Genomic DNA, 25,451 nt, shown 5'->3' on the forward strand with positions numbered 1-25,451 from the left:
AAGTCTTTGGCTGTGGGAGGAAACCGGAGCACCCGGCGAAAACCCACGCGGTCATAGGGAGAACTTGCAAACTCCGCACAGGCAGTACCCAGAATCGAACCTGGGTCCCTGGAGCTGTGAGGCTGCAGTGGTAACCACTGCGCCACTGTGCCACCCCAAAACATAAAACATAACTTGATGACAAGGGTGGCGCAGTGGTTAGCACTGCAGCCTCACAGCTCCAGTGACCCGGGTTCAGTTCTGGGTACTGCCTGTGTGGAGTTTGCAAGTTCTCCCTGTGGACCGCGTGCTCCGGTTTCCTCCCACCGCCAAAGACAAGCAGGTTGATAGGTAAATTGGCCATTGTAAATTGCCCCTAGTGTAGGTAGGTGGTAGGGAATATGGGATGTGGTAGGGAATATGGGATTAATGTAGGATTAGTATAAATGGGTGGTTGATGGTCGGCACAGACTCAGTGGGCTGAAGGGCCTGTTTCAGTGCTGTATCTCTCGATGTCGAAGTCACAGAAAGAAAGATTAGGACTGGCTGACCCCTTTCATTGCAGCAGATTTTTCGGGAGCAGAGAGTGCGAGCGAGTGAGCAGCTGGGAAGGTCAGTTTAAAGTAAACTTAATTTCTTTTTGTTTTCGGCGGAGACCGGGGGCTGCTGGGTAAGTAAAACCCTATATATTTGGGCCGTTTAAAATAACTTGCCTTTCATTGCAGCAGCTTTTTCGGGAGCAGAGAGTGCGAGCGAGTGAGCAGCTGGGAAGGTCAGTTTAAAGTAAACTTAATTTCTTTTTGTTTTCGGCGGAGACCAGGGGGCTGCTGGGTAAGTAAAACCCTATATATTTGGGCCGTTTCTGAACCCGAGACACTACACATGTAGTGTCTCCCACCCGTCCTCCTCCTCTAACCAAAAAAAAAGGACTCGGTGGTGTGTAGATAAGGTAAGGCTTTTTTTATTTCGCTTTTTTTTTTAACGTGTGATTGGTTAAAAAGTTTTCGTTCCTTTTTCATTTAACTAAGTTTAAGCTTAAGATTAAAAATGGCAGGAGATCTCAGACCCATGACATGCTTCTCTTGCTCAATGTGGGAGCTCAGGGACATGGCTGATGTCCCTGACTCCTTCACGTGCAGGAAGTGTGTCCAGCTGCAGCTCTTGTTAGACCGCATGACGGCTCTGGAGCTGCGGATGGACTCACTTTGGAGCATCCGCGATGCTAAGGAGGTAGTGGATAGCACGTTTAGCGAATTGGTCACACCGCAGATTAGAATTGCTGAGGGAGAAAGGGAATGGGTGACCAAAAGGCAGAGAAAGAGCAGGAAGGCAGCGCAGGTGTCCCCTGCGGTCATCTCCCTCCACAACAGGTATACCGTTTTGGATACTGTTGAGGGAGATGGCTCACCAGGGGAAGGCAGCAGTAGCCAGGTTCATGGCACCGTGGCTGGCTCTGCTGTTCAGAAGGGCGGGAAAAAGAGTGGAAGGGCTATAGTCATAGGGGATTCGATTGTAAGGGGAGTAGATAGACAGTTCTGTGGTCGAAAACGAGACTCCCGAATGGTATGTTGCCTCCCAGGTGCACGGGTTAGGGATGTCCCAGATCGGCTGCAGAACATTCTGAAGGGGGAGGGTGAACAGCCAGTTGTTGTTGTGCACATAGGCACCAATGATATCGGTAAAAAACGGGATGAGGTCCTACAAGCAGAATTTAGGGAGCTAGGAGTCAAGTTAAAAAGTAGGACCTCAGAGGTAGTAATCTCAGGATTGCTACCAGTGCCACCTGCTAGTCAGAGTAGAAATGAAAGAATAGTCAGGATGAATGCGTGGCTTGAGAGATGGTGCAGGAGGGAGGGGTTCCGATTTTTGGGACATTGGGACCGGTTCTGGGGGAGGTGGGACTATTACAAACTGACGGTCTACACCTGGGACGGACTGGAACCAATGTCCTTGGGGGTGCTTTTGCTAACGCTGTTGGGAAGGGTTTAAACTAATGTGGCAGGGGGATGGGAACCAAATGAGGTCAGTGGAGAGTAAGGAGGTAGTAACTAAAGCCTGTAAGGAACTAGATAATGAAGTCAGCGTGACTAAGGGAAAGAGTAGGCAGGGAGCAGATGATGAAAGCAAAGGGACTGGTGGTCTGAGGTGCATTTGTTTTAATGCAAGAAGTGTAGTAGGTAAGGCAGATGAACTTAGGGCTTGGATTAGTACCTGGGAGTACGATGTTATTGCTATTACTGAGACTTGGTTAAGGGAAGGGCATGATTGGCAACTAAATATCCCAGGATACCGATGCTTCAGGTGGGACAGAGAGGGAGGTAAAAGGGGTGGAGGAGTTGCATTACTGGTCAAAGAGGATATCACAGCTGTGCTGAAGGAAGGCACTATGGAGGACTCGAGCTGTGAGGCAATATGGGCAGAACTCAGAAATAGGAAGGGTGCGGTAACAATGTTGGGGCTGTACTACAGACCTCCCAATAGCGATCGTGAGATAGAGGTACAAATATGTAAACAGATTATGGAAAGATGTAGGAGCAACAGGGTGGTGGTGATAGGAAATTTTAATTTTCCCAACATTGACTGGGATTCACTTAGTGTTAGAGGTCTAGATGGAGCAGAATTTGTAAGGAGCATCCAGGAGGGTTTTCTCGAGCAGTATGTAAATAGTTCTACTCGGGAAGGGGCCATACTGGACCTGGTGTTGGGGAATGAGCCTGGCCAGGTGGTTGACGTTTCAGTAGGGGACTACTTTGGGAATAGTGATCACAATTCCGTAAGTTTTAGAATACTCATGGACAAAGACGAGAGTGGTCCTAAAGGAAGAGTGCTAAATTGGGGGAAGGCCAACTATACCAAAATTCGGCAGGAGCTGGGGAATGTAGATTGGGAGCAGCTGTTTGAAGGTAAATCCACATTTGATATGTGGGAGGCTTTTAAAGAGAGGTTGATTAGCGTGCAGGAGAGACATGTTCCTGTGAAAATGAGGGGTAGAAATGGCAAGATCAGGGAACCATGGATGACAGGTGAAATTGTGAGACTAGCTAAGAGGAAAAAGGAAACATGCATAAGGTCTAGGCAGCTGAAGAAAGACGAAGCTTTGAAAGAATATCAGGATTGTAGGCGCAATCTGAAACGAAGAATTAAGAGGGCTAAAAGGGGTCATGAAATATCTTCAGCAGACAGCGTTAAGGAAAATCCCAAAGCCTTTTATTCATATATAAGGAGCAAGAGGGTAACTAGAGAAAGGATTGGCCCACTCAAGGACAAAGGAGGAAAGTTATGCGTGGAGTCAGAGAAAATGGGTGAGATTCTAAACGGGTACTTTGCATCGGTATTCACTGAGGAGAGGGACATGACGGATGTTGAGGTTAGGGACAGATGTTTGATTACTCTAGGTCAAGTCGGCATAAGGAGGGAGGAAGTGTTGGGTATTCTAAAAGGCATTAAGGTGGACAAGTCCCCAGGTCCGGATGGGATCTATCCCAGGTTACTGTGGGAAGCGAGAGAGGAAATAGTTGGGGCCTTAACAGATATCTTTGCAACATCCTTAAACACGGGTGAGGTCCCGGAGGACTGGAGAATTGCTAATGTTGTCCCCTTGTTTAAGAAGGGTAGCAGGGATAATCCAGGTAATTATAGACCAGTGAGCCTGACGTCAGTGGTAGGGAAGCTGCTGGAGAAGTTACTGAGGGATAGGATCTATTCCCATTTGGAAGAAAATGGGCTTATCAGTGATAGGCAACATGGTTTTGTGCAGGGAAGGTCATGTCTTACCAACTTAATAGAATTCTTTGAGGAAGTGACAAAGTTGATTGATGAGGGAAGGGCTGTAGATGTCTTATACATGGACTTCAGTAAGGCATTTGATAAGGTTCCCCATGGCAGGCTGATGGAGAAAGTGAAGGCGCATGGGGTCCAAGGTGTACTAGCTAGATGGATAAAGAACTGGCTGGGCAACAGGAGACAGAGAGTAGCAGTGGAAGGGAGTTTCTCAAAATGGAGACGTGTGACCAGTGGTGTTCCACAGGGATCCGTGCTGGGACCACTGTTGTTTGTGATATACATAAATGATTTGGAGGAAGGTATAGGTGGTCTGATTAGCAAGTTTGCAGACGACACTAAGATTGGTGGAGTAGCAGATAGTGAAGGGGACTGTCAGAGAATACAGCAGAATATAGATAGACTGGAGAGTTGGGCAGAGAAATGGCAGATGGAGTTCAATCAGGGCAAATGCGAGGTGATGCATTTTGGAAGATCCAATTCAAGAGTGAACTATGCAGTAAATGGAAAAGTCCTGGGGAAAATTGATGTACAGAGAGATTTGGGTGTTCAGGTCCATTGTTCCCTGAAGGTGGCAACGCAGGTCAATGGAGTGGTCAAGAAGGCATACGGCATGCTTTCCTTCATTGGACGGGGTATTGAGCACAAGAGTTGGCAGGTCATGTTACAGTTGTATAGGACTTTGGTTCGGCCACATTTGGAATACTGCGTGCAGTTCTGGTCGCCACATTACCAAAAGGATGTGGATGCTTTGGAGAGGGTGCAGAGGAGGTTCACCAGGATGTTGCCTGGTATGGAGGGCGCTAGCTATGAAGAGAGGTTGAGTAGATTAGGATTATTTTCATTAGAAAGACGGAGGTTGAGGGGGGACCTGATTGAGGTGTACAAAATCATGAGAGGTATAGACAGGGTGGATAGCAAGAAGTTTTTTCCCCAGAGTGGGGGATTCAATTACAAGGGGACACGAGTTCAAAGTGAAAGGGGAAAAGTTTAGGGGGGATATGCGTGGAAAGTTCTTTACGCAGAGAGTGGTGGGTGCCTGGAACGCATTGCCAGTGGAGGTGGTAGACGCGGGCATGATAGCGTCTTTTAAGATGTATCTAGACAGATACATGAATGGGCAGGAAGTAAAGAGATACAGACCCTTAGAAAATAGGCGACAGGTTTAGATAGAGGATTTGGATCGGCGTAGGCTTGGAGGGCCGAAGGGCCTGTTCCTGTGCTGTAATTTTCTTTGTTCTTTGTGAGATGAAGTAGGCTGGGAGGTGGCTCAGTGGGGGGGGAGCATAAACAGCAGAATAGACCAGTTGTGGGGAACGGGCCTGTTTCTGAGCTGCAAGTTCAATTTAAAGAATGGTGCTTCCCTCCTTGGCTTTCCAGAAATGAAGATCGGCCACCTCCCACGCTCCTGTGCGATCCCATGTCAGCTTTGCGATGAAGGCACTAATTTGGCCTCAGGTGGAGTATTGCGTCCCGTTCTGGGCACCGCACTTTAGGAAAGACGTGAGGGTATTGGAGAGAGTACAGAAAAGATTCACGAGAATGGTTCCAGGGATGAGGAATTTCAGTTATGTTTTCGAGATACAGCACTGAAACAGGCCCTTCGGCCCACCGAGTCTGTGCCGACCATCAACAACCCATTTATACTAATCCTACACTAATCCCATATTCCTACCACATCCCCACCTGTCCCTATATTTCCCTACCACCTACCTATACTAGTGGCAATTTATAAAGGCCAATTTACCTATCAACCTGCAAGTCTTTTTGGCTTGTGGGAGGAAACCGGAGCACCCGGAGAAAACCCACGCAGACACAGGGAGAACTTGCAAACTCCACACAGGCAGTTCCCAGAATTGAACCCGGGTCGCTGGAGCTGTGAGGCTGCGGTGCTAACCACTGCGCCACTGAGTTAGGACTGATCGAGGTATTCAAAATCATGAGGGGTCTGGCCAGAGTAGATAGAGAGAAACTGTTCCCACTCATGAAAGGATCGAGAATGAGAGGACACAGATTTAAAGTATTTGGTAAGAGAAGCAAAAGTGACATGGGGAAAAACTTGTTCACACAGCGAGTGGTTAAGGTCTGGAATGCACTGCCTGAGAACGTGGTGGGGGCAGGTTCAATTGAAGCATTCAAAAGGGAACTAGACAGTTATATGAAAAGGAAGAATGTGCAGGGTTACGAGGAATAGGCGGGGGAATGGGACTGAGGGAATTGCTCTTTCAGAGAGCCGTTGCGGACACCATAGGCCGAATAGACTCCTTCTGCGCTGTAACAATTCTGTGAGGAGCAAGTGGAGATTGAAGACAGCAAACCCAGCCAATGGGGATTTCGATGGGGAGTGGGTCCCGCAGCTCGATCACGTGGCACAGGGTAGGCGGGGCAAGTGCCACAACTTCAGCCATTAGCAACCTCCGCCAGTCTTCTCACCCTCCGTCCTCTCCCCTCTCGCAGGCCATACTGACGATCAGCCTCTCCTACATGGTCGGGATGATAGCCTCCTACCACGACACCAACTCCGTCATGATTACTCTGGGGACCACGGTGACCGTCTGCTTCGCCATCATGCTCTTTGCCAGCCAGGTGAGCAACAGAAAGTTCTGACTGTGCTGCCAGTGAAAAGTCCTCGAGCTCTTCCCCCTCCCACCTCGAAGGAGCTTGTAAAGGGGTTGTGGGAGGAGCGGGATGGGTTCATTGCTGCCATGCCAGATCCTCCCACCTGGGTCCGAAGTGGGCCAGGGAGGGGCGGGGGGGGGGGGAGGGCATGGAAAGGGGAGTCGGACTCCATCCCCGGCAGCACCTTCCAAACCTGCCACTTCTACCACCTAGAAGGACAAGGGCAGCAGATGCATGGGAACACCATCACCTGCAAGTTCCCCTCCAAGCCACACACCATCCTGACTTGGAACTATATCGCCGTTCCTTCACTGTCGCTGGGTCAAAATCCTAGAACTCCCTTCCTCACAGCACTGTGGGTGCACCTACCCCACATGGACTGCAGCGATTCAAGGCGGCGGCATCTGTGATGCTGGGGACCTCTGGAGGAGGCCGAGATGGATCACCAACCCGGCACTTCTGGCTGAAGATGGTTGTGAATGCTTCAGCCTTGTCTTCTGCACTAATGCGCTGGGCTCCCCCTTCTTTGAGGATGGGGATATTTACTGAGCCTGCTCCTCCTCTCAGTTGTTTAATTGTCCACCACCATTCACGACTGGACATGGCGGGGACTGCAGAGCTTTGATTGTTGGTTGTGGCATCACTCAGCTCTGTCCATCGCAGGCCGCTTCCGCTGTTTGGCACGCAAGTAGTCCTGGCTTGCAGCTTCACCAGGCTGACACCTCATGTTTAGGTAAGCCCTGGTGCTGCTCCTGGCGTGCCCTCCTGCACTCTTCATTGAACCGTTAAGGGGAATGGCTGCTTTCAGTCAGTCTCTCGTGGAGAGGTGTCCACCCCCCACTGAGGGAGTTGGCTGTTCACCTTCCTCCAGTGCAATTCGAGTCATTCTCAGTCACTCTATCTTCTGTCGGGTGGATGGCGTGTTAGTGCCTGAGGGGACTGTACATCTCTTCCAATGGGTGATACCGACTCACTCCCACTCTCTCTCTGGCTGCAGACCCGGTTCGACTTCACCTACTGCTACAGTTTCCTCCTCGTCCTCTCCATTGTGGTCCTCATGTTTGGCTTTTTCTGCATCTTCTTCTACAACCACATTCTGCAAATTGTCTACGGTTCAGTGGGAGCCCTGCTCTTCTCTCTCGTAAGTATACCCAGCCCTTTTTTTTTAAACCTCGTCCCGCATTCGGCCATATTAATGTGTCCCTGCTGAACAGCTGGCGGGTCAGGTCCCACATGAACCAATAGGTTAATGCCCTCCACCGTGCAGAATCGAGCCACACAAGAGGAGGGAATTCCCATGTATCAACGGCAGATAGTAAGGGTGGGGGGGGGGTGGATGGGGTCAGCAACAGGACGTGGCGGGGGTGCGAGTGGGGTCCAAATCTGCAAGCTCGTGATTACTATCTCGCGACTGCTCCGATGTCGAGTGATGAGGTCATGTGACAACAGGATTAGGCCACAACGCCAAAGTATGTGTTAGATACAGAGTAAAGCTCCCTCTACACTGTCCCCATCAAACACTCCCAGGACAGGTACAGCACGGGGTTAGATACAGAGTAAAGCTCCCTCTACACTGTCCCCGTCAAACACTCCCAGGACAGGTACAGCACGGGGTTAGATACAGAGTAAAGCTCCCTCTACACTGTCCCCGTCAAACACTCCCAGGACAGGTACAGCACGGGGTTAGATACAGAGTAAAGCTCCCTCTACACTGTCCCCGTCAAACACTCCCAGGACAGGTACAGCACGGGGTTAGATACAGAGTAAAGCTCCCTCTACACTGTCCCCGTCAAACACTCCCAGGACAGGTACAGCACGGGGTTAGATACAGAGTAAAACTCCCTCCAAATGACTGTGTTCGGCTGTGAAATGTTAATATCTGCCCCACTGTCCTACTCAGTCCCTCATCAAAGAGAGGGAGACTTCATCCTCTTGGTCTGGAACTCAGTTAGCCCCCATACCATCACAGAGCTGTCCTGACGCTTCTCTGTGTCGTCTTGTCTTCCAGTTCCTGGCCGCGGACATCCAGCTCATCTTGGCCAAACACCGCTTCAGCTTGAGCTCGGAGGAGTACGTCTTCGGTGCGCTCATGCTCTACCTCGACGTGATCAACATCTTCCTCTACCTTCTGATGATCTTCGGAGGGGACCGTTAGCCCACCTGGCGGGGGGGGGGGGGGGGTGGGGAATGGGAGGGGGGTGGTGTTGGTGGAGAGGGGCAGGAGGACTGCAGGTAGGAGAGGAATCTCTGATTCGGGAGATGTGGTGGGGATTTCATCATCGGAGTTATTCTGGAGGCGAGCGACTGGCGAAACCGTGCACGCTGGAACCGAGGAACAGGAGGAAAGCCATTCATCTACTCAAGCTCGATCGGCCAATCACAGGAGACCATGGACGATCTGTATCGTGACTCCGTCCGCATTCTATCAAACTTCAGCCCCAACCCACGTCTCGGTGATCGGGCAGCCGTTGCTCAGGAGCTCGTTCTCACGAACCCCTGATGGAAAGCCCTTCCCCCTCAGATTCCTTTCCGCTGCAGCCGTGCCACAATCCTCCATTTGTCGGTTTCTGGTCTTTGATCAACCTGCCTGCTCATTTCCCCCCCCCCCCCCCAACCCCCAAGTCAGAAATTTCTGTTGACGCTTGTCGCTGGACTGAGAGACTTTTCGCTCGGCCTCCCTCCCAGGGCGTCAGGCACAGCATCGTGTCATTATTATTATTAATAAAGTTTTTCGTATCAGCTTGAAGAAGCTGGGCAAAGTAGTTCTTCGAAAGCAGGGGGAGCCTCCCGCTAACTGATGCCTCTCCCCGACACCACTCAGATACTTCAGGTCAAGGGGTCACCAGAGAGTGGATGCAGACGAATAATTCAGCAGCTCAACTTGCAACACTCTATCTGTCCTCACGCCAGCCCGATGCACCCATCCTCCAGCAACACAAGACGGTACACTCCTCGCATCCTGATTGGACACTGCACACATTCTCCACTCCCTGATTGGACACTGCACACATTCTCCACTCCCTGATTGGACACTGCACACATTCTCCACTCCCTGATTGGACGGTGCGCACTCCCTCCTCACTCCCCGATCGGACAGTGCTCACTCTCTACTCACTCCCTGATTGGACAGTGCTCACTCTCTACTCACTCCCCGACTGGACGGTGCGCACTCCCTCCTCACTCCCTGATTGGACGGTGCTCACTCTCTACTCACTCCCTGATTGGACAGTGCTCACTCTCTACTCACTCCCCGACTGGACGGTGCGCACTCCCTCCTCACTCCCTGATTGGACGGTGCTCACTCTCTACTCACTCCTCGATTGGACGATGCTCACTCTCTACTCACTCCCCGACTGGACGGTGCGCACTCCCTCCTCACTCCCCGATTGGACGGTGCTCACTCTCTACTCACTCCCCGATCGGACGGCGCGCGCACCCTCCTCACTCCCCGATTGGACAGTGCTCACTCTCTACTCACTCCCCGATCGGACGGCGCGCACACCCTCCTCACTCCCTGATTGGACAGTGCTCACTCTCTACTCACTCCCCGATCGGACGGTGCGCACACCCTCCTCACTCCCCGATTGGACAGTGCTCACTCTCTACTCACTCCCCGACTGGACGGTGCGCACTCCCTCCTCACTCCCCGACTGGACGGTGCTCACTCTCTACTCACTCCCCGATCAGACGGTGCGCACTCCCTCCTCACTCCCTGATTGGACAGTGCTCACTCTCTACTCACTCCCCGATCGGACGGTGCGCACACCCTCCTCACTCCCCGATTGGACAGTGCTCACTCTCTACTCACTCCCCGACTGGACGGTGCGCACTCCCTCCTCACTCCCTGACTGGACGGTGCTCACTCTCGCCTCACTCCCCGATCAGACGGTGCGCACTCCCTCCTCACTCCCCGATTGGACAGTGCTCACTCTCTACTCACTCCCCGACTGGACGGTGCGCACTCCCTCCTCACTCCCCGATTGGACGGTGCGCACTCCCTCCTCACTCCCCGATTGGACGGTGCTCACTCTCGCCTCACTCCCCGATCAGACGGTGCGCACTCACTCCCCGATTGTACAGTGCTCACTCTCGACTCACTCCCCGACTGGACGGTGTGCACTCCCTCCTCACTCCCCGATCGGACGGTGCGCACTCCCTCCTCACTCCCCGATTGGACAGTGCTCACTCTCTACTCACTCCCCGACTGGACGGTGCGCACTCCCTCCTCACTCCCCGATTGGACGGTGCGCACTCCCTCCTCACTCCCCGATTGTACAGTGCTCACTCTCTACTCATTCCCCGATCGGACGGTGCTCACTCTCGCCTCACTCCCCCGATTGGACGGTGCTCACTCTCTACTTACTCCCCGACTAGACGGTGCTCACTCTCGCCTCACTCCCCCGATTGGACGGTGCTCACTCTCGCCTCACTCCCCCGATTGGACGATGTGCACTCCCTTCTCACTCCCCGACTGGACAGTGCTCACTCCCCGATCGGACGGTACACACTCTCAGACAACACAAAGCCATTTTTAAAAACAGTCAACGTATTAAATTTGTAGGAATATAATTTTGCTGGACGAGGTTGAGTGTAAAGTATATAAGAACAATTCGCAGACATGACATCAGCTGTACAGTTTGGAGCTTCTGACCCTGTGTTATATAAATTGATCTGGACATCATGCGCCCTTGTGTATAACTGGCATTCCCTGTAAAATACCACACTTACTTCGGGTCAGATCTGTCCCATCACCTGTTATTGAGAACACCCCCTAAGCCCCACCCCCCATCAACCTTCTCACGCTAAGCAGTGACACGGTGGGAGCCGCTCCTGCTGGTGCTCAACCCGTGTTCTTGTCGCCCTTTGCGACCGCCGCTGCGAACTGGTCAGCGGCCCCGCGAGTTGCCGCACGGTTCCAGCCGCCTTTGACTGGCGAGGCAGCTGCATTCAACTCGATTCGCCTCTCGAGCGGCCTCGGAGGGACGGTTCGGGTTAGCAGCTCGACACGGCGGGGCCCTCCCGGTTGCTCCGCCTCCACGCACGCCCGTCACAGGGAAGCTCCCCAGTGCACAGCAAAGAGTTACACGCCGCTCGAGACTTGCATTCATATAGCGCCGTTCGGGGGAGGGCCTCGAGACGTCCCAAAGCGCTTGACGGGGCAGCTGAGGGGAACTGTCGTGGAAGCGTGGCCATTGTTACAATGCGGGGAAACCCAAGGCAACCGATCTGCGCAAAGGAAAGTCACGCCAGGCCAGTCTCCAGCCATGTGGGTCAAAGGATAAATATTGGCCAGGACACCAGGGAGAAGTTCCTGCTCTCCTTCCAACAGTGGCCGTGGGAATTTTTAACGTCTGTTTTAATCCACAGTGGGAGGAGCCTGGTCTCTCGCAGGGGTCGCCCATTTAAGACAGAGATGAGGAGAAACTTTTTCTCTCAGAGGGTCGTGAGTCTTTGGAATTCTCTTCCTCAAAAGGCGGTGGAAGCTGAGTCTTTGAATATTTTTAAGGCAGAGGTAGATAGATTCCTGATCAGCAAGGGGGGGGTGAAAGGTTATCGGGGGCCCTGTTTTTTTTTGTATTGTCTAAGTTCAAATTCCTCCCAAAATAATAGAACAGTGGGGGGGGGGGCTTGGGGAGAGGGGTAAGGGACGAGAGGGCAAGGTGTTCTCAAAGGGGTTATGACATGAGCGAGCCTGCAGGTTCAGAGGTCGCAGACACAGTGGTGTTGACCCGTCCGATCGTTGTGCGAGCAACGCAGATTGTGACCAGCAGACCTGAGGCCACGCAACACTGTGCTACCCGTGGCCTAACTCGTACCAAACACCGTTCATCCTCCTGTGCTCGCTGACCCACACCGGCTCCCGGTTAAGTAACGCCTCGATTTTAAAATTCTCATCCTTGTTGTCAAATTCCCCTCAGGACCTCACCGCCCCTCCCCCCCTCCCTATCTCTGTAACCTCCTCCAGCTCCACAACCCTCCGAGATCTCTGCCCTCCTCGAATCCCGAACCTCTTGAGCATCCCCCGATTTTAATCGCTCCACCATTGGCGCCCGTGCCTTCAGCCGCCTGGAGCCCCGAGCTTTGCAAATCCCTCCCTAAACCTCTCCGCCCCTCCCTTCCTTTAAAATGTTCCTTCAAGCCGAGCTCTTTGACCGAGCTTTTGGCCAGCCGCCCTAATATTGCCTTATCTGGCTCAGCGTCAGACCTTGTTCAGTGTTCCCTTCCGCAAAGCGCCTTGGGGGTGTCTCTGCGCTGTCGAAGGCGTTATATGAATGCAAGCCATTGTTGTAACTATGCCTCAGACTGCTCACCACAGTGAGGCAAAGTCGAACTGGACCTTGAGCAGGTACTTCATGTGGACCTGTGTTGGATTGTACACGACGTACTCATTGTAATTAAGAGTGTAGCCATTCGGATTCTCCACTCCGGTCTCCTTCCCCGGCCCCATGGGAACAAGGACGTCGTTACTGTGACAGAGAGAGAGAGAGAGAGAGGGGGAGGGAGAGGGGGAGGGAGAGGGAGAGGGGGAGGGAGAGGGGGAGGGGGAGGGGGAGGGGGAGGGGGAGGGGGAGGGGGAGGGGGAGGGGGAGGGGGAGGGGGAGGGGGAGGGGGAGGGGGAGGGGGAGGGGGAGGGGGAGGGGGAGGGGGAGGGGGAGGGAGAGGGGGAGGGAGAGGGGGAGGGAGAGGGGGAGGGAGAGGGGGAGGGAGAGGGGGAGGGAGAGGGGGAGGGAGAGGGGGAGGGAGAGGGAGAGGGGGAGGGAGAGGGGGAGGGAGAGGGGGAGGGAGAGGGGGAGGGAGAGAGAGAACACGTTAAAATACTGCACCTTGAAAGTTGGCAGCAAACTTGTAAAAGCCTCGGTGTTACTGAGACTGCACCATTTCACAGGGTGAAGGTGGTGTCCAACTGGGCGGCTCGTTTCACGGCCAACTGAGTATGAGAACGTGTGAACTTGTCCACTTCGGCCGGAAAAATGGAAAAGCAACATATTATTTAAATGGTGAGAGATTGCAGAACTCTGAGATGCGGAGGGATCTGGGTGTCCCGAGTACACGAAACACAAAAAGTTAGTATGCAGGTACAGCAAGGGATTAAGAAGGCAAATGCAATGTTATTGTTTATTGCAAGGGGGAGGGAATATAAAAGTAGAGATGTTTTGCTACAGTTGTACTGGGCATTGGTGAGAAAACATCTAGAGTATTGTGTACAGTTTTGGTCTCCTTACTTAAGGATATATTCATTCCATCTTCGCTGCCTCTGGAGAATCCTGGGCATCAGGTAGCAGGACCACATCTCCGCATCTGGTCGCCACACTACCAGAAGGACGTGGAGGCTTTGGAGAGGGTACAGAGGAGGTTTACCAGGATGTTGCCTGGTCTGGAGGGCATTAGCTATGAGGAGAGATTGGAAAAACTCGGATTGTTTTCACTGGAACGACGGAGGTGGAGGGGCGACATGATAGAGGTTTACAAAGTTATGAGCGGCATGGACAGAGTGGATAGTCAGAAGCTTTTTCCCAGGGTGGAAGAGTCAGTTACTAGGGGACATAGGTTTAAGGTGTGAGGGGCAAAGTTTAGAGGGGATGTGTGAGGCAAGTTTTTTTACACAGAGGATGGTGAGTGCCTGGAACTTGCTGCCAGGGGAGGTGGTGGAAGCAGGTACGATAGCGACGTTTAAGAGACATCTTGACAAATATATGAATAGGAAGGGAATAGAGGGATATGGGCCCCGGAAGTGCAGAAGGTGTTAGTTTAGGCAGGCATCAAGATCGGCACAGGTTTGGAGGGCCGAATGGCCTGTTCCTGTGCTGTACTGTTCTTTGTTCCAACACAGAAGTCCTCAAGGCGGCCAACATCCCCAGCATATACACCCTACTGAGCCAGCGGCGCCTGAGATGGCTTGGCCATGTGAGCCGCAAGGAAGATGGCAGGATCCCGAAGGACACATTGTACAGCGAGCTCGTCACTGGTATCAGACCCACCGACCTTGTCTCCGCTTTAAAGACGTCTGCAAACGCGACATGAAGTCCTGTGACATTGATCACAAGTCGTGGGAGTCAGTTGCCAGTGATCGCCAGAGCTGGCGGGCAGCCATAAAGGCGGGGCTAAAGCATGGCAAGTCGAAGAGACTTAGCAGTTGGCAGGAAAAAAGTCAGAAGCGCCAGGGGAGAGCCAACTGTGTAACAGCCCCGACAACCAATTTTATCTGCAGCACCTGTGGAAGAGTCTGTCACTCTAGAATTGGCCTTTATAGCCACTCCAGGCGCTGCTCCACACACCACTGAGCACCTCCAGGCGCGTATCCATTGTCTCTCGAGACAAGGAGGCCAAAGAAAAAAAAACCTAAGGATATAAATACATCGGAAGCAGTTCAGAGAAGGTTCATGCAACTGATTCCTGGGATGAGAGGTTTATCTTGTGAGGAAAGGTTGGACAGGTTGGGTCTGTATTCATTGGGGTTTAGAAGAAAGAGATGTGATCTTACTGAAACATACAAGATCCTGAGGGGTGGATGCTGAGAAGATGTTTCCCCTTGTGGGAGAGACGAGAACCAGGGGTCACTGTTTAAAAATAAGGGGTCACCCATTTACGATGGAGATGAGGAGAAATTCTTTTCTCTCAGAGGATGGTGATTCTGTGGAACTCTCTCTTCCCCGGAGAGCGGTGGAGGCTGGGTCACTGAATGTTTTTAAGACAGAGGTAGACAGATTCTTGACAAACAAGGGAGTCAAAGGGTATCAGGGGTAGGCAGGAAAGTGGAGTTGAGCCCACAAACAGATCAGCCATGATCTTATAGAACGGCTCGAGGGGCCGAATGGTCGACTCCTGCTCCGAGTTGATATGTTTGTATGTAAAGTACTCTTTCTCAAAGCATGGTCACTGTTGCAGTGCAGCAGAACAGCACATCCTCTACGTTTTTATTTAAATTATGTTGGTTGAGGGATAAAATGTTGACCGGGCCACTGGGGGGGTGGGGAGGGGGGGTAACTCCCCTGCTGTTCTGGGGATCTTGGACATGTTCACACGAGAGGGAAAACAGGGCTTCGGTTTGATGTCTCAACCGACGGACGGCACCTCTGACAGTGCAGCACTCCCACACTGGGTCTAACAGACAGGATCTTGTGCGCAAGGCTCTGGGAGTAGGGATCAACCCCACGACCTTCTGACTCAGGGGCTGCTCAATGGGTCGCGGCTCACGCCAGGGGAGAACTCCCCCTGCTCTCCTTCCGTTAGTGGCCACAGGACATTTTACATTCACCCGAGGGGGCAGACAGGGCTTTTGGTTTATTGGCTCATTGGAGGGAGGAGGACACCTGGCTAGCCGCGGAGGGAGAGCTGAGGCAAGGTTAGAGGGGAGGGCAGCCTGCGCTCAGGATACTTACAGCCTGACGTCACTGTCACACTTGGGAGCTATCCTCCCCTGGCCCATGGTGCTGTGTTTCCCCGGGGGCAGTTTATCACCTTCATAGTCGGCAGCCAGCAGCTTGTTACAGTCACCAAGAGCGACCTGAGACGACAAGAGGAGAATGAAGGCTGCAGCCTCATCAAGGGGTTCAGATTAAAAAAAAGATACCCGGCAGTGGAAGCGAGTTACAGACCGGAATCTAATCGAGGGGTTCGGGTGGTTTATATATAGTATAACAGATACCCGGGAGTGAGTTACAGACTGGAATCTAATCGAGGAGTTCGGGTGGTTTATATATAGAATAACAGATACCCGGGAGTGAGTTACAGACTGGAATCTAATCGAGGGGTTCGGGTGGTTTATATATAGAATAACAGATACCCGGGAGTGAGTTGCAGACTGGAATCTAATCGAGGTGTTCGGGTGGTTTATATATAGAATAACAGATACCCGGGAGTGAGTTACAGACTGGAATCTAATCGAGGTGTTCGGGTGGTTTATATATAGAATAACAGATACCCGGGAGTGAGTTACAGACTGGAATCTAATCGAGGTGTTCGGGTGGTTTATATATAGAATAACAGATACCTGGGAGTGAGTTACAGACTGGAATCTAATCGAGGTGTTCGGGTGGTTTATATATAGAATAACAGATACCCGGGAGTGAGTTACAGACTGGAATCTAATCGAGGGGTTCGGGTGGTTTATATATAGAATAACAGATACCCGGGAGTGAGTTACAGACTGGAATCTAATCGAGGGGTTCGGGTGGTTTATATATAGAATAACAGATACCCGGGAGTGAGTTACAGACTGGAATCTAATCGAGGGGCTCTGGTGGTTTATATATAGAATAACAGATACCCGGGAGTGAGTTTCAGACTGGAATCTAATCGAGGGGTTGGGGTTGTGGTGCTAATGGAGAGATTTCACTTACCTCACACAGAAGCAGGAGTCCGACGTTATGTTGATGTGTGGCAAAGCAGTAATTGGCACTCTTGGAGGACATGTCTGCGAAGTATATTCCTTTCCCAAACTGTGAGGGGAGCAGGGGAAAACAGAAAGAGAGAGAGCGAGAGAGAGAGAAATGTATGACTAAAGCAGAATTTCAGGGTCAGTGCAGTACCAGGTAATAATTATTCAGATTGAAACGAAGGATCTTGCGAAACGCAATTACAAATGCACGAACTGAAGTGCCCAACAGCTCCAGGTTGGACAAAGCTCTCCGCTGCTCTGCCTCTGCTTGAGGTGCTGTCCAGCTCCTCGAGGGTCTGTGGGGGTTGCCAGGGTGGGGCGGGGGTGACTCCACTCAATCAGTGCAAATCTCTGTCGCCCTCATCAATACCTTTAATCAATGTGGACACCTCGATCAGGTCACACCCTAATCTTGTAAACCCGAGGGAACACGAGCTTCCTGAACAGTCAAGCGGCTGTCCCTGTCACGCACGAGGCACCCACCACCCACTTGTCAAGACTCGATCGGGAGAGTGAACCAGACTTTGTTTAGACCATCTCCTCCCAAACCCAGGAAGCAACAGTTGCAGCCACTCTTCCATCCAGCTCCGACTGGGATGGGTGGGTCTCCCTGCTCAGTGTGGGGCTCAGTAACAAGTGTAGCCCCAAACTATTGACGGAGAGGGACAACTGAATCAAATCAGGGAAGTGTATCAGCATCACAGCAAGTGCAGCTATCCACCAGCAGGGAAACAGGGGATACCGGGTGTTCCTATAATAGTGAGTCTGTGTGTGAGAGTGCATATGTGTCTGTGTGAGAGACTGAGTGAGGTGAGTGAGTGAGAGAGAGAACGTTTCTTTAACACTGAGTGTAGTCAGTCCCAGTGTGCGTGTGCAGTGTGTGGTGTGTATGTGAACGTTCCTTTAACAGTGAGTGTAGTCAGTCCGTGAGTGAGTGAGTGTAGTCAGTCAGTCAGTCAGTCAGTCAGTCAGTCAGTCAGTCAGTCAGTGAGTGAGTGTGTGCATGCAATGTGCGTGTGAACGTTCCTTTAACAGTGAGTGTAGTCAGTCCCAGTGTGCGTGTGCAGTGTGTGGTGTGTATGTGAACGTTCCTTTAACAGTGAGTGTAGTCAGTCCCAGTGTGCGTGTGCAGTGTGTGGTGTGTATGTGAACGTTCCTTTAACAGTGAGTGTAGTCAGTCCCAGTGTGCGTGTGCAGTGTGTGGTGTGAATGTGAACGTTCCTTTAACAGTGAGTGTAGTCAGTCCCAGTGTGCGTGTGCAGTGTGTGGTGTGTATGTGAACGTTCCTTTAACAGTGAGTGTAGTCAGTCCCAGTGTGCGTGTGCAGTGTGTGGTGTGTATGTGAACGTTCCTTTAACAGTGAGTGTAGTCAGTCCCAGTGTGCGTGTGCAGTGTGTGGTGTGAATGTGAACGTTCCTTTAACAGTGAGTGTAGTCAGTCCGTGAGTGAGTGAGTGTAGTCAGTCAGTCAGTCAGTCAGTCAGTCAGTCAGTCAGTCAGTCAGTCAGTGAGTGTAGTCAGTCAGTCAGTGAGTGAGTGAGTGAGTGAGTGAGTGAGTGAGTGAGTGAGTGAGTGCATGCAATGTGCGTGTGAACGTTCCTTTAACAGTGAGTGTAGTCAGTCCCTGTGTGTGTGTGTGTGTGTGTGTGTGTGCGTGTAGTGTGTGCGTGTAGTGTGTGCGTGTGAACGTTCCTTTAACAGTGAGTGTAGTCAGTCCCAGTGTGCGTGTGCAGTGTGTGGTGTGTATGTGAACGTTCCTTTAACAGTGAGTGTAGTCAGTCCCAGTGTGCGTGTGCAGTGTGTGGTGTGTATGTGAACGTTCCTTTAACAGTGAGTGTAGTCAGTCCCAGTGTGCGTGTGCAGTGTGTGGTGTGAATGTGAACGTTCCTTTAACAGTGAGTGTAGTCAGTCCGTGAGTGAGTGAGTGTAGTCAGTCAGTCAGTCAGTCAGTCAGTCAGTCAGTCAGTCAGTCAGTCAGTCAGTCAGTGAGTGAGTGTAGTCAGTCAGTGAGTGAGTGAGTGAGTGAGTGAGTGAGTGAGTGAGTGAGTGAGTGAGTGCATGCAATGTGCGTGTGAACGTTCCTTTAACAGTGAGTGTAGTCAGTCCCTGTGTGTGTGTGTGTGTGTGTGTGTAGTGTGTAGTGTGTAGTGTGTGCGTGTAGTGTGTGCGTGTAGTGTGTGCGTGTGAACGTTCCTTTAACAGTGAGTGTAGTCAGTCCCGATGTGTGTGTGTGCGTGTAGTGTGTGCGTGTGAACGTTCCTTTAACAGTGAGTGTAGTCAGTCCCGATGTGTGTGTGTATAGTGTGTGTGCAGTGTGTGTGTATAGTGTGTGTGTATAGTGTGTGTGTATAGTGTGTGTGTATAGTGTGTGTGCAGTGTGTGTGCGCGCAGTGTGTGCAGTGTGTGTGTGTGTGCAGTGTGTGCGTGTGCGAACGTTCCTTTAACAGTGAGTGTAGTCAGTCCCGATGTGTGTGTGTATAGTGTGTGTGTGTGTGTGCAGTGTGTGTGTGTGTGCAGTGTGTGCGTGTGTGAACGCTCCTTTAACAGTGAGTGTAGTCAGTCCCGGTGTGTGTGAGTGTACGGTGTGTGGTGTGCGTGTGAACGTTCCTTTAACAGTGAGTGTAGTCAGTCCCAATGTGTGTGTGTATAGTGTGTGTGTGTGTGTGCAGTGTGTGTGTGTGTGCAGTGTGTGCGTGTGTGAACGCTCCTTTAACAGTGAGTGTAGTCAGTCCCAATGTGTGTGTGTATAGTGTGTGTGTGTGCAGTGTGTGTGTGCAGTGTGTGTGTGTGTGCAGTGTGTGCGTGTGTGAACGCTCCTTTAACAGTGAGTGTAGTCAGTCCCGATGTGTGTGTGTGTGTGTGTGCAGTGTGTGTGTGTGTGTGTGCAGTGTGTGCGTGTGTGAACGCTCCTTTAACAGTGAGTGTAGTCAGTCCCGGTGTGTGTGAGTGTACGGTGTGTGGTGTGCGTGTGAACGTTCCTTTAACACTGAGTGTATTCAGTCCCGGTGTGAAGAATTCCTGCTCTAACAGTGCCTGTATGGTGAGAAGTCCTGCTCCCCTATGGCGGCATTCACTTACCATGTATCCAGTGACCGGAGCCTCGGGAGGGGCAATCCGCAGCCCCTGATTCAGAATGCTCACCCAGTTGGAGAGTCGGGAGCCATGCCAGAGCAGCTGCCTAAGAGAGAGACGAACAGAGGGAGCAGGGCTGAACACAAGGGGGAATGCACAGAGGGAAACCTGACAACGGACAATAGAATCCATCCCAAACGCGGGAGCAGGAGGAAGCTGAGGGGAGCCTCAACGCGACTCTGTCACCGAGCCCACATTCTGACCACTTCCATTTTCTCTTGGACGTGTTCATCTCATCGCCCGGTCCCGCCTCCTCCCCAGCACCCACTTCCCAACTCCTACCCACAGCCTGCCGTGAATCAGGACAATTAGCTGGTTTCAGAACTCACTCCTGGCAGCACCTTCCATTTCCCGATTCCAGCGACACCCAATTCGTTTAAAGGCAGCTTGTCCCAGAAAGGGAGACATCTGGGCCGAGCAGCTTTAAAATCGCGCCAGTCAGTCTGGGAAACGGCAGCTCGTATTCCTGCAGCTCATAACGGCAGAGGGTGGCATCACCGTGTCAGGACTGACGGGGCGTGCGAGCAGATGCGATTTTCAACACATCAATTACAGCACGATTTAAAAGTCAGGACTGAATTTCGGGCTCCATTCCCCCACACGCTAACAGCACTTCATCTGAAGAATAGACTTGGGAATGACTCCACGTGTGCCATACCACATCACTTTAACTAAACATAAAAGACAGTCTGATGCACAGCACGCACTTCCAGTGTCATACATGCTCTCTGTCACATTTTGAACACAATGTTCCACAGGAGGTCAGCCGGTTACTGCAGAGTTATCACCCTGAGAGAGAGGGGACTGAGAGACACCAGTCAGTGTACAGATATCACCCTGAGAGAGAGGGGACTGAGAGACACCAGTCAGTGTACAGATATCACCCTGAGAGAGAGGGGACTGAGAGACACCAGTCAGTGTACAGATATCACCCTGAGAGAGAGGGACTGAGAGACACCAGTCAGTGTACAGATATCACCCTGAGAGAGAGGGGACTGAGAGACACCAGTCAGTGTACAGATATCACCCTGAGAGAGAGGGACTGAGAGACACCAGTCAGTGTACAGATATCACCCTGAGAGAGAGGGATTGAGAGACACCAGTCAGTGTACAGATATCACCCTGAGAGAGAGTGACTGAGAGACACCAGTCAGTGTACAGATATCACCCTGAGAGAAAGTGACTGAGAGACACCAGTCAGTGTACAGATATCTCCCTGAGAGAGAGGGGACTGAGAGAGACCAGTCAGTGTACAGATATCACCCTGAGAGAGAGGGACTGAGAGACACCAGTCAGTGTACAGATATCACCCTGAGAGAAAGTGACTGAGAGACACCAGTCAGTGTACAGATATCTCCCTGAGAGAGAGGGGACTGAGAGACACCAGTCAGTGTACAGATATCACCCTGAGAGAGAGGGGACTGAGAGACACCAGTCAGTGTACAGATATCACCCTGAGAGAGAGGGGACTGAGAGACACCAGTCAGTGTACAGATATCACCCTGAGAGAGAGGGACTGAAAGACACCAGTCAGTGTACAGATATCACCCTGAGAGAGAGGAGACTGAGAGACACCAGTCAGTATACAGATATCACCCTGAGAGAGAGGAGACTGAGAGACACCAGTCAGTGTACAGATATCACCCTGAGAGAGAGGGACTGAAAGACACCAGTCAGTGTACAGATATCACCCTGAGAGAGAGGAGACTGAAAGACACCAGTCAGTGTACAGATATCTCCGAGAGAGAGGGACTGAAAGACACTAGTCAGTGTGCAGATATCACCCTGAGAGAGAGGAGACTGAGAGACACCAGTCAGTGTACAGATATCACCCTGAGAGAGAGGGACTGAAAGACACCAGTCAGTGTACAGATATCACCCTGAGAGAGAGTGACTGAGAGACACCAGTCAGTGTACAGATATCACCCCGAGAGAGAGGAGACTGAGAGACACCAGTCAGTGTACAGATATCACCCTGAGAGAGAGTGACTGAGAAACACCAGTAAGTGTACATATATCATCCTCAGAGAGAGTAGACTGAGAGACACCAGTCAGTGTACAGATATCTCCCTGAGAGAGGGGACTGAGAGACACCAGTCAGTGTACAGATATCTCCCTGGGAGAGAGGGACTGAGAGACACCAGTCAGTGTACAGATATCACCCCGAGAGAGAGGAGACTGAGAGACACCAGTCAGTGTACAGATATCACCCTCAGAGAGAGGAGACTGAGAGACACCAGTCAGTGTACAGATATCTCCCTGAGAGAGGGGACTGAGAGACACCAGTCAGTGTACAGATATCTCCCTGAGAGAGGGGACTGAGAGACACCAGTCAGTGTACAGATATCACCCTGAGAGAGGGGACTGAGAGACACCAGTCAGTGTACAGATATCTCCCTGGGAGAGAGGGACTGAGAGACACCAGTCAGTGTACAGATATCACCCCGAGAGAGAGGAGACTGAGAGACACCAGTCAGTGTACAGATATCACCCCGAGAGAGAGGAGACTGAGAGACACCAGTCAGTGTACAGATATCACCCTCAGAGAGAGGAGACTGAGAGACACCAGTCAGTGTACAGATATCACCCTGAGAGAGTGGACTGAGAGACACCAGTCAGTGTACAGATATCTCCCTGACAGAGGGGACAGAGAGACACCAGTCAGTGTATATGGGCCCCACCCTGGCATGCTTCTCACCTGTTGCCCAGGTCTGTGCGGAACTGGTCCTTCTCTCCCTCCTTCTCCACGTCAAAGACCTCCAGCAGCTTCATGGTGTAGTCATTGTGAGTGGAGGCATGAGTGGACTGGAGGTATTTCTCGATGACCTGGGCAAGATGAACAAGGGGGAAAACAAGGACAAACAGTGACTTAAGCGGCTGCTGATTTTGCCTGTCCCGTCCGCCTCCCTAAGGGGGACTCTTTAACTATTGCAGACCCAACAATGCCCTCCCCAGCTGTCATCAGCTCATTCAGTCAGACCGAGGGGGTGGAACCTGGGGATTTCCTGATCTCAATAGGATGGGACAACTGAAAGACGAGTCAGGTCCACTGATCCATATTCCAGGTCTAATTACAAGTAATATGGTGAGTTTACTCTGTATCTAACCCCGTTTTTTTTTGGCTTGGGAGACATTTTTCTTCCATTACGTTGTGGCTTTTGGGCATCTTAAATGATATAGAACATTCTACACTCCTCAGAACTTTATTCTGTATCAAACCCCGTACTGTACCTCTCCTGGGTGTGTTTGATGGGGACAGTGTAGAGGGAGCTTTACTCTGTATCTAACCCCCGTGCTGTACCTGTCGTGGGAGTGTTTGATGGGGACAGTGTAGAGGGAGCTTTACTCTGTATCTAACCCCCGTGCTGTACCTGTCGTGGGAGTGTTTGATGGGGACAGTGTAGAGGGAGCTTTACTCTGTATCTAACCCCCGTGCTGTACCTGTCCTGGGAGTGTTTGATGGGGACGGTGTAGAGGGAGCTTTACTCTGTATCTAACCCCCGTGCTGTACCTCTCCTGGGAGTGTTTGATGGGGACAGTGTAGAGGGAGCTTTACTCTGTATCTAACCCCCGTGCTGTACCTGTCGTGGGAGTGTTTGATGGGGACAGTGTAGAGGGAGCTTTACTCTGTATCTAACCCCCGTGCTGTACCTGTCCTGGGAGTGTTTGATGGGGACAGTGTAGAGGGAGCTTTACTCTGTATCTAACCCCCGTGCTGTACCTGTCCTGGGAGTGTTTGATGTTGGGGAGTGTTGTGTCTCTGACCTCGACACCCCTCACCCACCACGTCTATCCCGCCCAGGGCTGTGGTTATGTATCCTTGAGGAGCAGCCAGGAAAGTTGGGAGCTGCTGACCTTGAATTCCGATGTGTTTTGCTCCAGGGGCTGCAGACTGCAGTGTAGTGAACGATATTGTTTGTCCAGTGGATTCTCTGTGCTCCCCAGCTCTGATTTCACCACTTTGATGGCAATCTCAATGTCGCTCAGAGCCTGAAACATATACAGGGGTCACTCCAGAACTGTTCTCAGCAAAGTGGGGAGGAGGGAAAGGGGGGGGGGGAAAGGGGGAGGGGAGGCGGGCAAGGGGGGGGTGAAAGCCCCATGTGGAGAGTGTGTGAGAGAGAAAGCACTCCACCAAAGGGAGAGAGAGAGAGAGGCAGCGAGAGAGAGAGAGAGAGGCAGCGAGAGAGAGAGAGGCAGAGAGGCAGAGAGAGAGAGAGAGACAGAGAGAGAGAGAGAGAGAGAGAGAGGCAGAGAGAGAGGCAGAGAGAGAGGCAGAGAGAGAGGAAGAGAGAGGCAGAGAGAGAGAGAGAGAGAGAGAGAGAGAGAGAGAGAGAGGAAGACAGAGAGAGAGAGAGAGAGAGAGAGGCAGAGAGAGAGGCAGAGAGAGAGGCAGAGAGAGAGAGAGAGAGAGAGAGAGAGAGAGGAAGACAGAGAGGGAGACAGAGAGAGAGAGAGAGCCAGAGAGAGACAGAGAGAGAGGGACAGAGAGAGACAGAGAGAGAGAGAGAGAGAGAAAGGGGAGACAGAGAGAGAGAGAGAGAGAGAGAGAGAGAGAGAGAGAGACAGAGAGAGCCAGAGAGAGTCAGAGTGAGGGAGACAGCCAGACAGAGAGCGCCAGAGAGAGAGTGGCACATACAAAGACAGAGAGAGCCAGACAGACACACACACATAGACTGCGACAGACAGAGAGGGAGAGAGAGAGAGAGTCGCGGTACTTTGAATAGGTCAGAGTACTGGGGGACAGGTGAATGTTTCAAGTGTGAATCTGTTCAGCGGGCACCACAACAGGGACGGCTAATCGTCCTTCACAGAATTATACAGTGCAGAAGAGGCCCTTCGGCCCATCGAGTCTGCACCGATGCATTAAAACACCTGACCTGTCTGCCTAATCCCATTTGCCAGCACTTGGCCCATAGCCTTGAATGTTATGACGTGCCAAGTGCTCATCCAGGTACTTTTTCAAGGATGTGAAGCAACCTGCATCTACCACCCTCCCAGGCAGGGCATTCCAGACCGTCACCACCCTCTGGGTAAAAAAGTTCTTCCTCAAATCCCCCTTAAACCTCCTGCCCCTCACCTTAAACTTGTGACCCCGCGTAACTGACCCTTCAACTAAGGGGAACAGCTGCTCCCTATCCACCCTGTCCATGACCCTCATAATCTTGTACACCTCAATCAGGTCAGCCCCTCAGTCTTCTCTGCTCCAGTGAAAACAACCCAAGCCTATCCAACCTCTCTTCAGAGCTTAAATGTTCCATCCCAGGCACCATCCTGGTGAATCGCCTCTGCACCCCCTCCAGTGCAATCACATCCTTCCTATAATATGGTGACCAGAATTGCACACAGTACTCCAGCTGTGGCCTTACCAAAGTTCTATACAACTCCAACATGACCTCCCTGCTTTTGTAATCTATGCCTCGATTGATAAAGGCAAGTGTCCCATATGCCTTTTTTACCACCCTATTATCCTGCCCTTCTGCCTTCAGAGATCGATGGACAAACACGCCCAGGTCCCTTTGTTCCTCGGAACTTCCCAGTGTCAGGCCATTCATTGAATACTC

At 51.7% G+C, this 25,451-nt stretch overlaps 2 protein-coding genes across 6 annotated transcripts in view; one reads left to right on the forward strand and one right to left on the reverse strand.

Annotated features, from left to right (window-relative positions):
• The window catches only part of si:ch211-284o19.8 (protein lifeguard 1), a 53,127-nt gene extending 44,562 nt beyond the window's left edge, over nt 1-8,565 (forward strand). For both annotated transcript variants that reach the window (XM_068014448.1, XM_068014449.1), the window contains 3 exons: nt 6,217-6,345; nt 7,376-7,519; nt 8,387-8,565. In XM_068014448.1, coding sequence (XP_067870549.1) covers nt 6,217-6,345; nt 7,376-7,519; nt 8,387-8,533 — 420 coding nt within the window. In that variant the 3' untranslated portion in view covers nt 8,534-8,565. The remainder of the gene's footprint in view (nt 1-6,216; nt 6,346-7,375; nt 7,520-8,386) is intronic.
• Nucleotides 8,566-10,927: 2,362 nt separating this feature from the next.
• parp2 (poly (ADP-ribose) polymerase 2) overlaps nt 10,928-25,451 on the reverse strand; it is a 59,797-nt gene continuing 45,273 nt past the window's right edge. The window contains exons 15-20 of one of the 4 annotated variants that reach the window (XM_068014439.1): nt 23,743-23,877; nt 22,586-22,713; nt 19,834-19,933; nt 16,719-16,817; nt 15,759-15,883; nt 10,928-12,845 (exon numbers count right to left, since the gene is read on the reverse strand). In XM_068014439.1, the coding sequence (XP_067870540.1) occupies nt 12,686-12,845; nt 15,759-15,883; nt 16,719-16,817; nt 19,834-19,933; nt 22,586-22,713; nt 23,743-23,877 (747 nt within the window). In that variant the 3' untranslated portion in view covers nt 10,928-12,685. The remainder of the gene's footprint in view (nt 12,846-15,758; nt 15,884-16,718; nt 16,818-19,833; nt 19,934-22,585; nt 22,714-23,742; nt 23,878-25,451) is intronic. The other 3 variants (XM_068014442.1, XM_068014441.1, XM_068014440.1) reach the window with 3 other exon arrangements.

The sequence above is a fragment of the Heterodontus francisci genome, chromosome 34, assembly GCF_036365525.1.
Source record: "Heterodontus francisci isolate sHetFra1 chromosome 34, sHetFra1.hap1, whole genome shotgun sequence".
NCBI lineage: Eukaryota > Metazoa > Chordata > Chondrichthyes > Heterodontiformes > Heterodontidae > Heterodontus > Heterodontus francisci.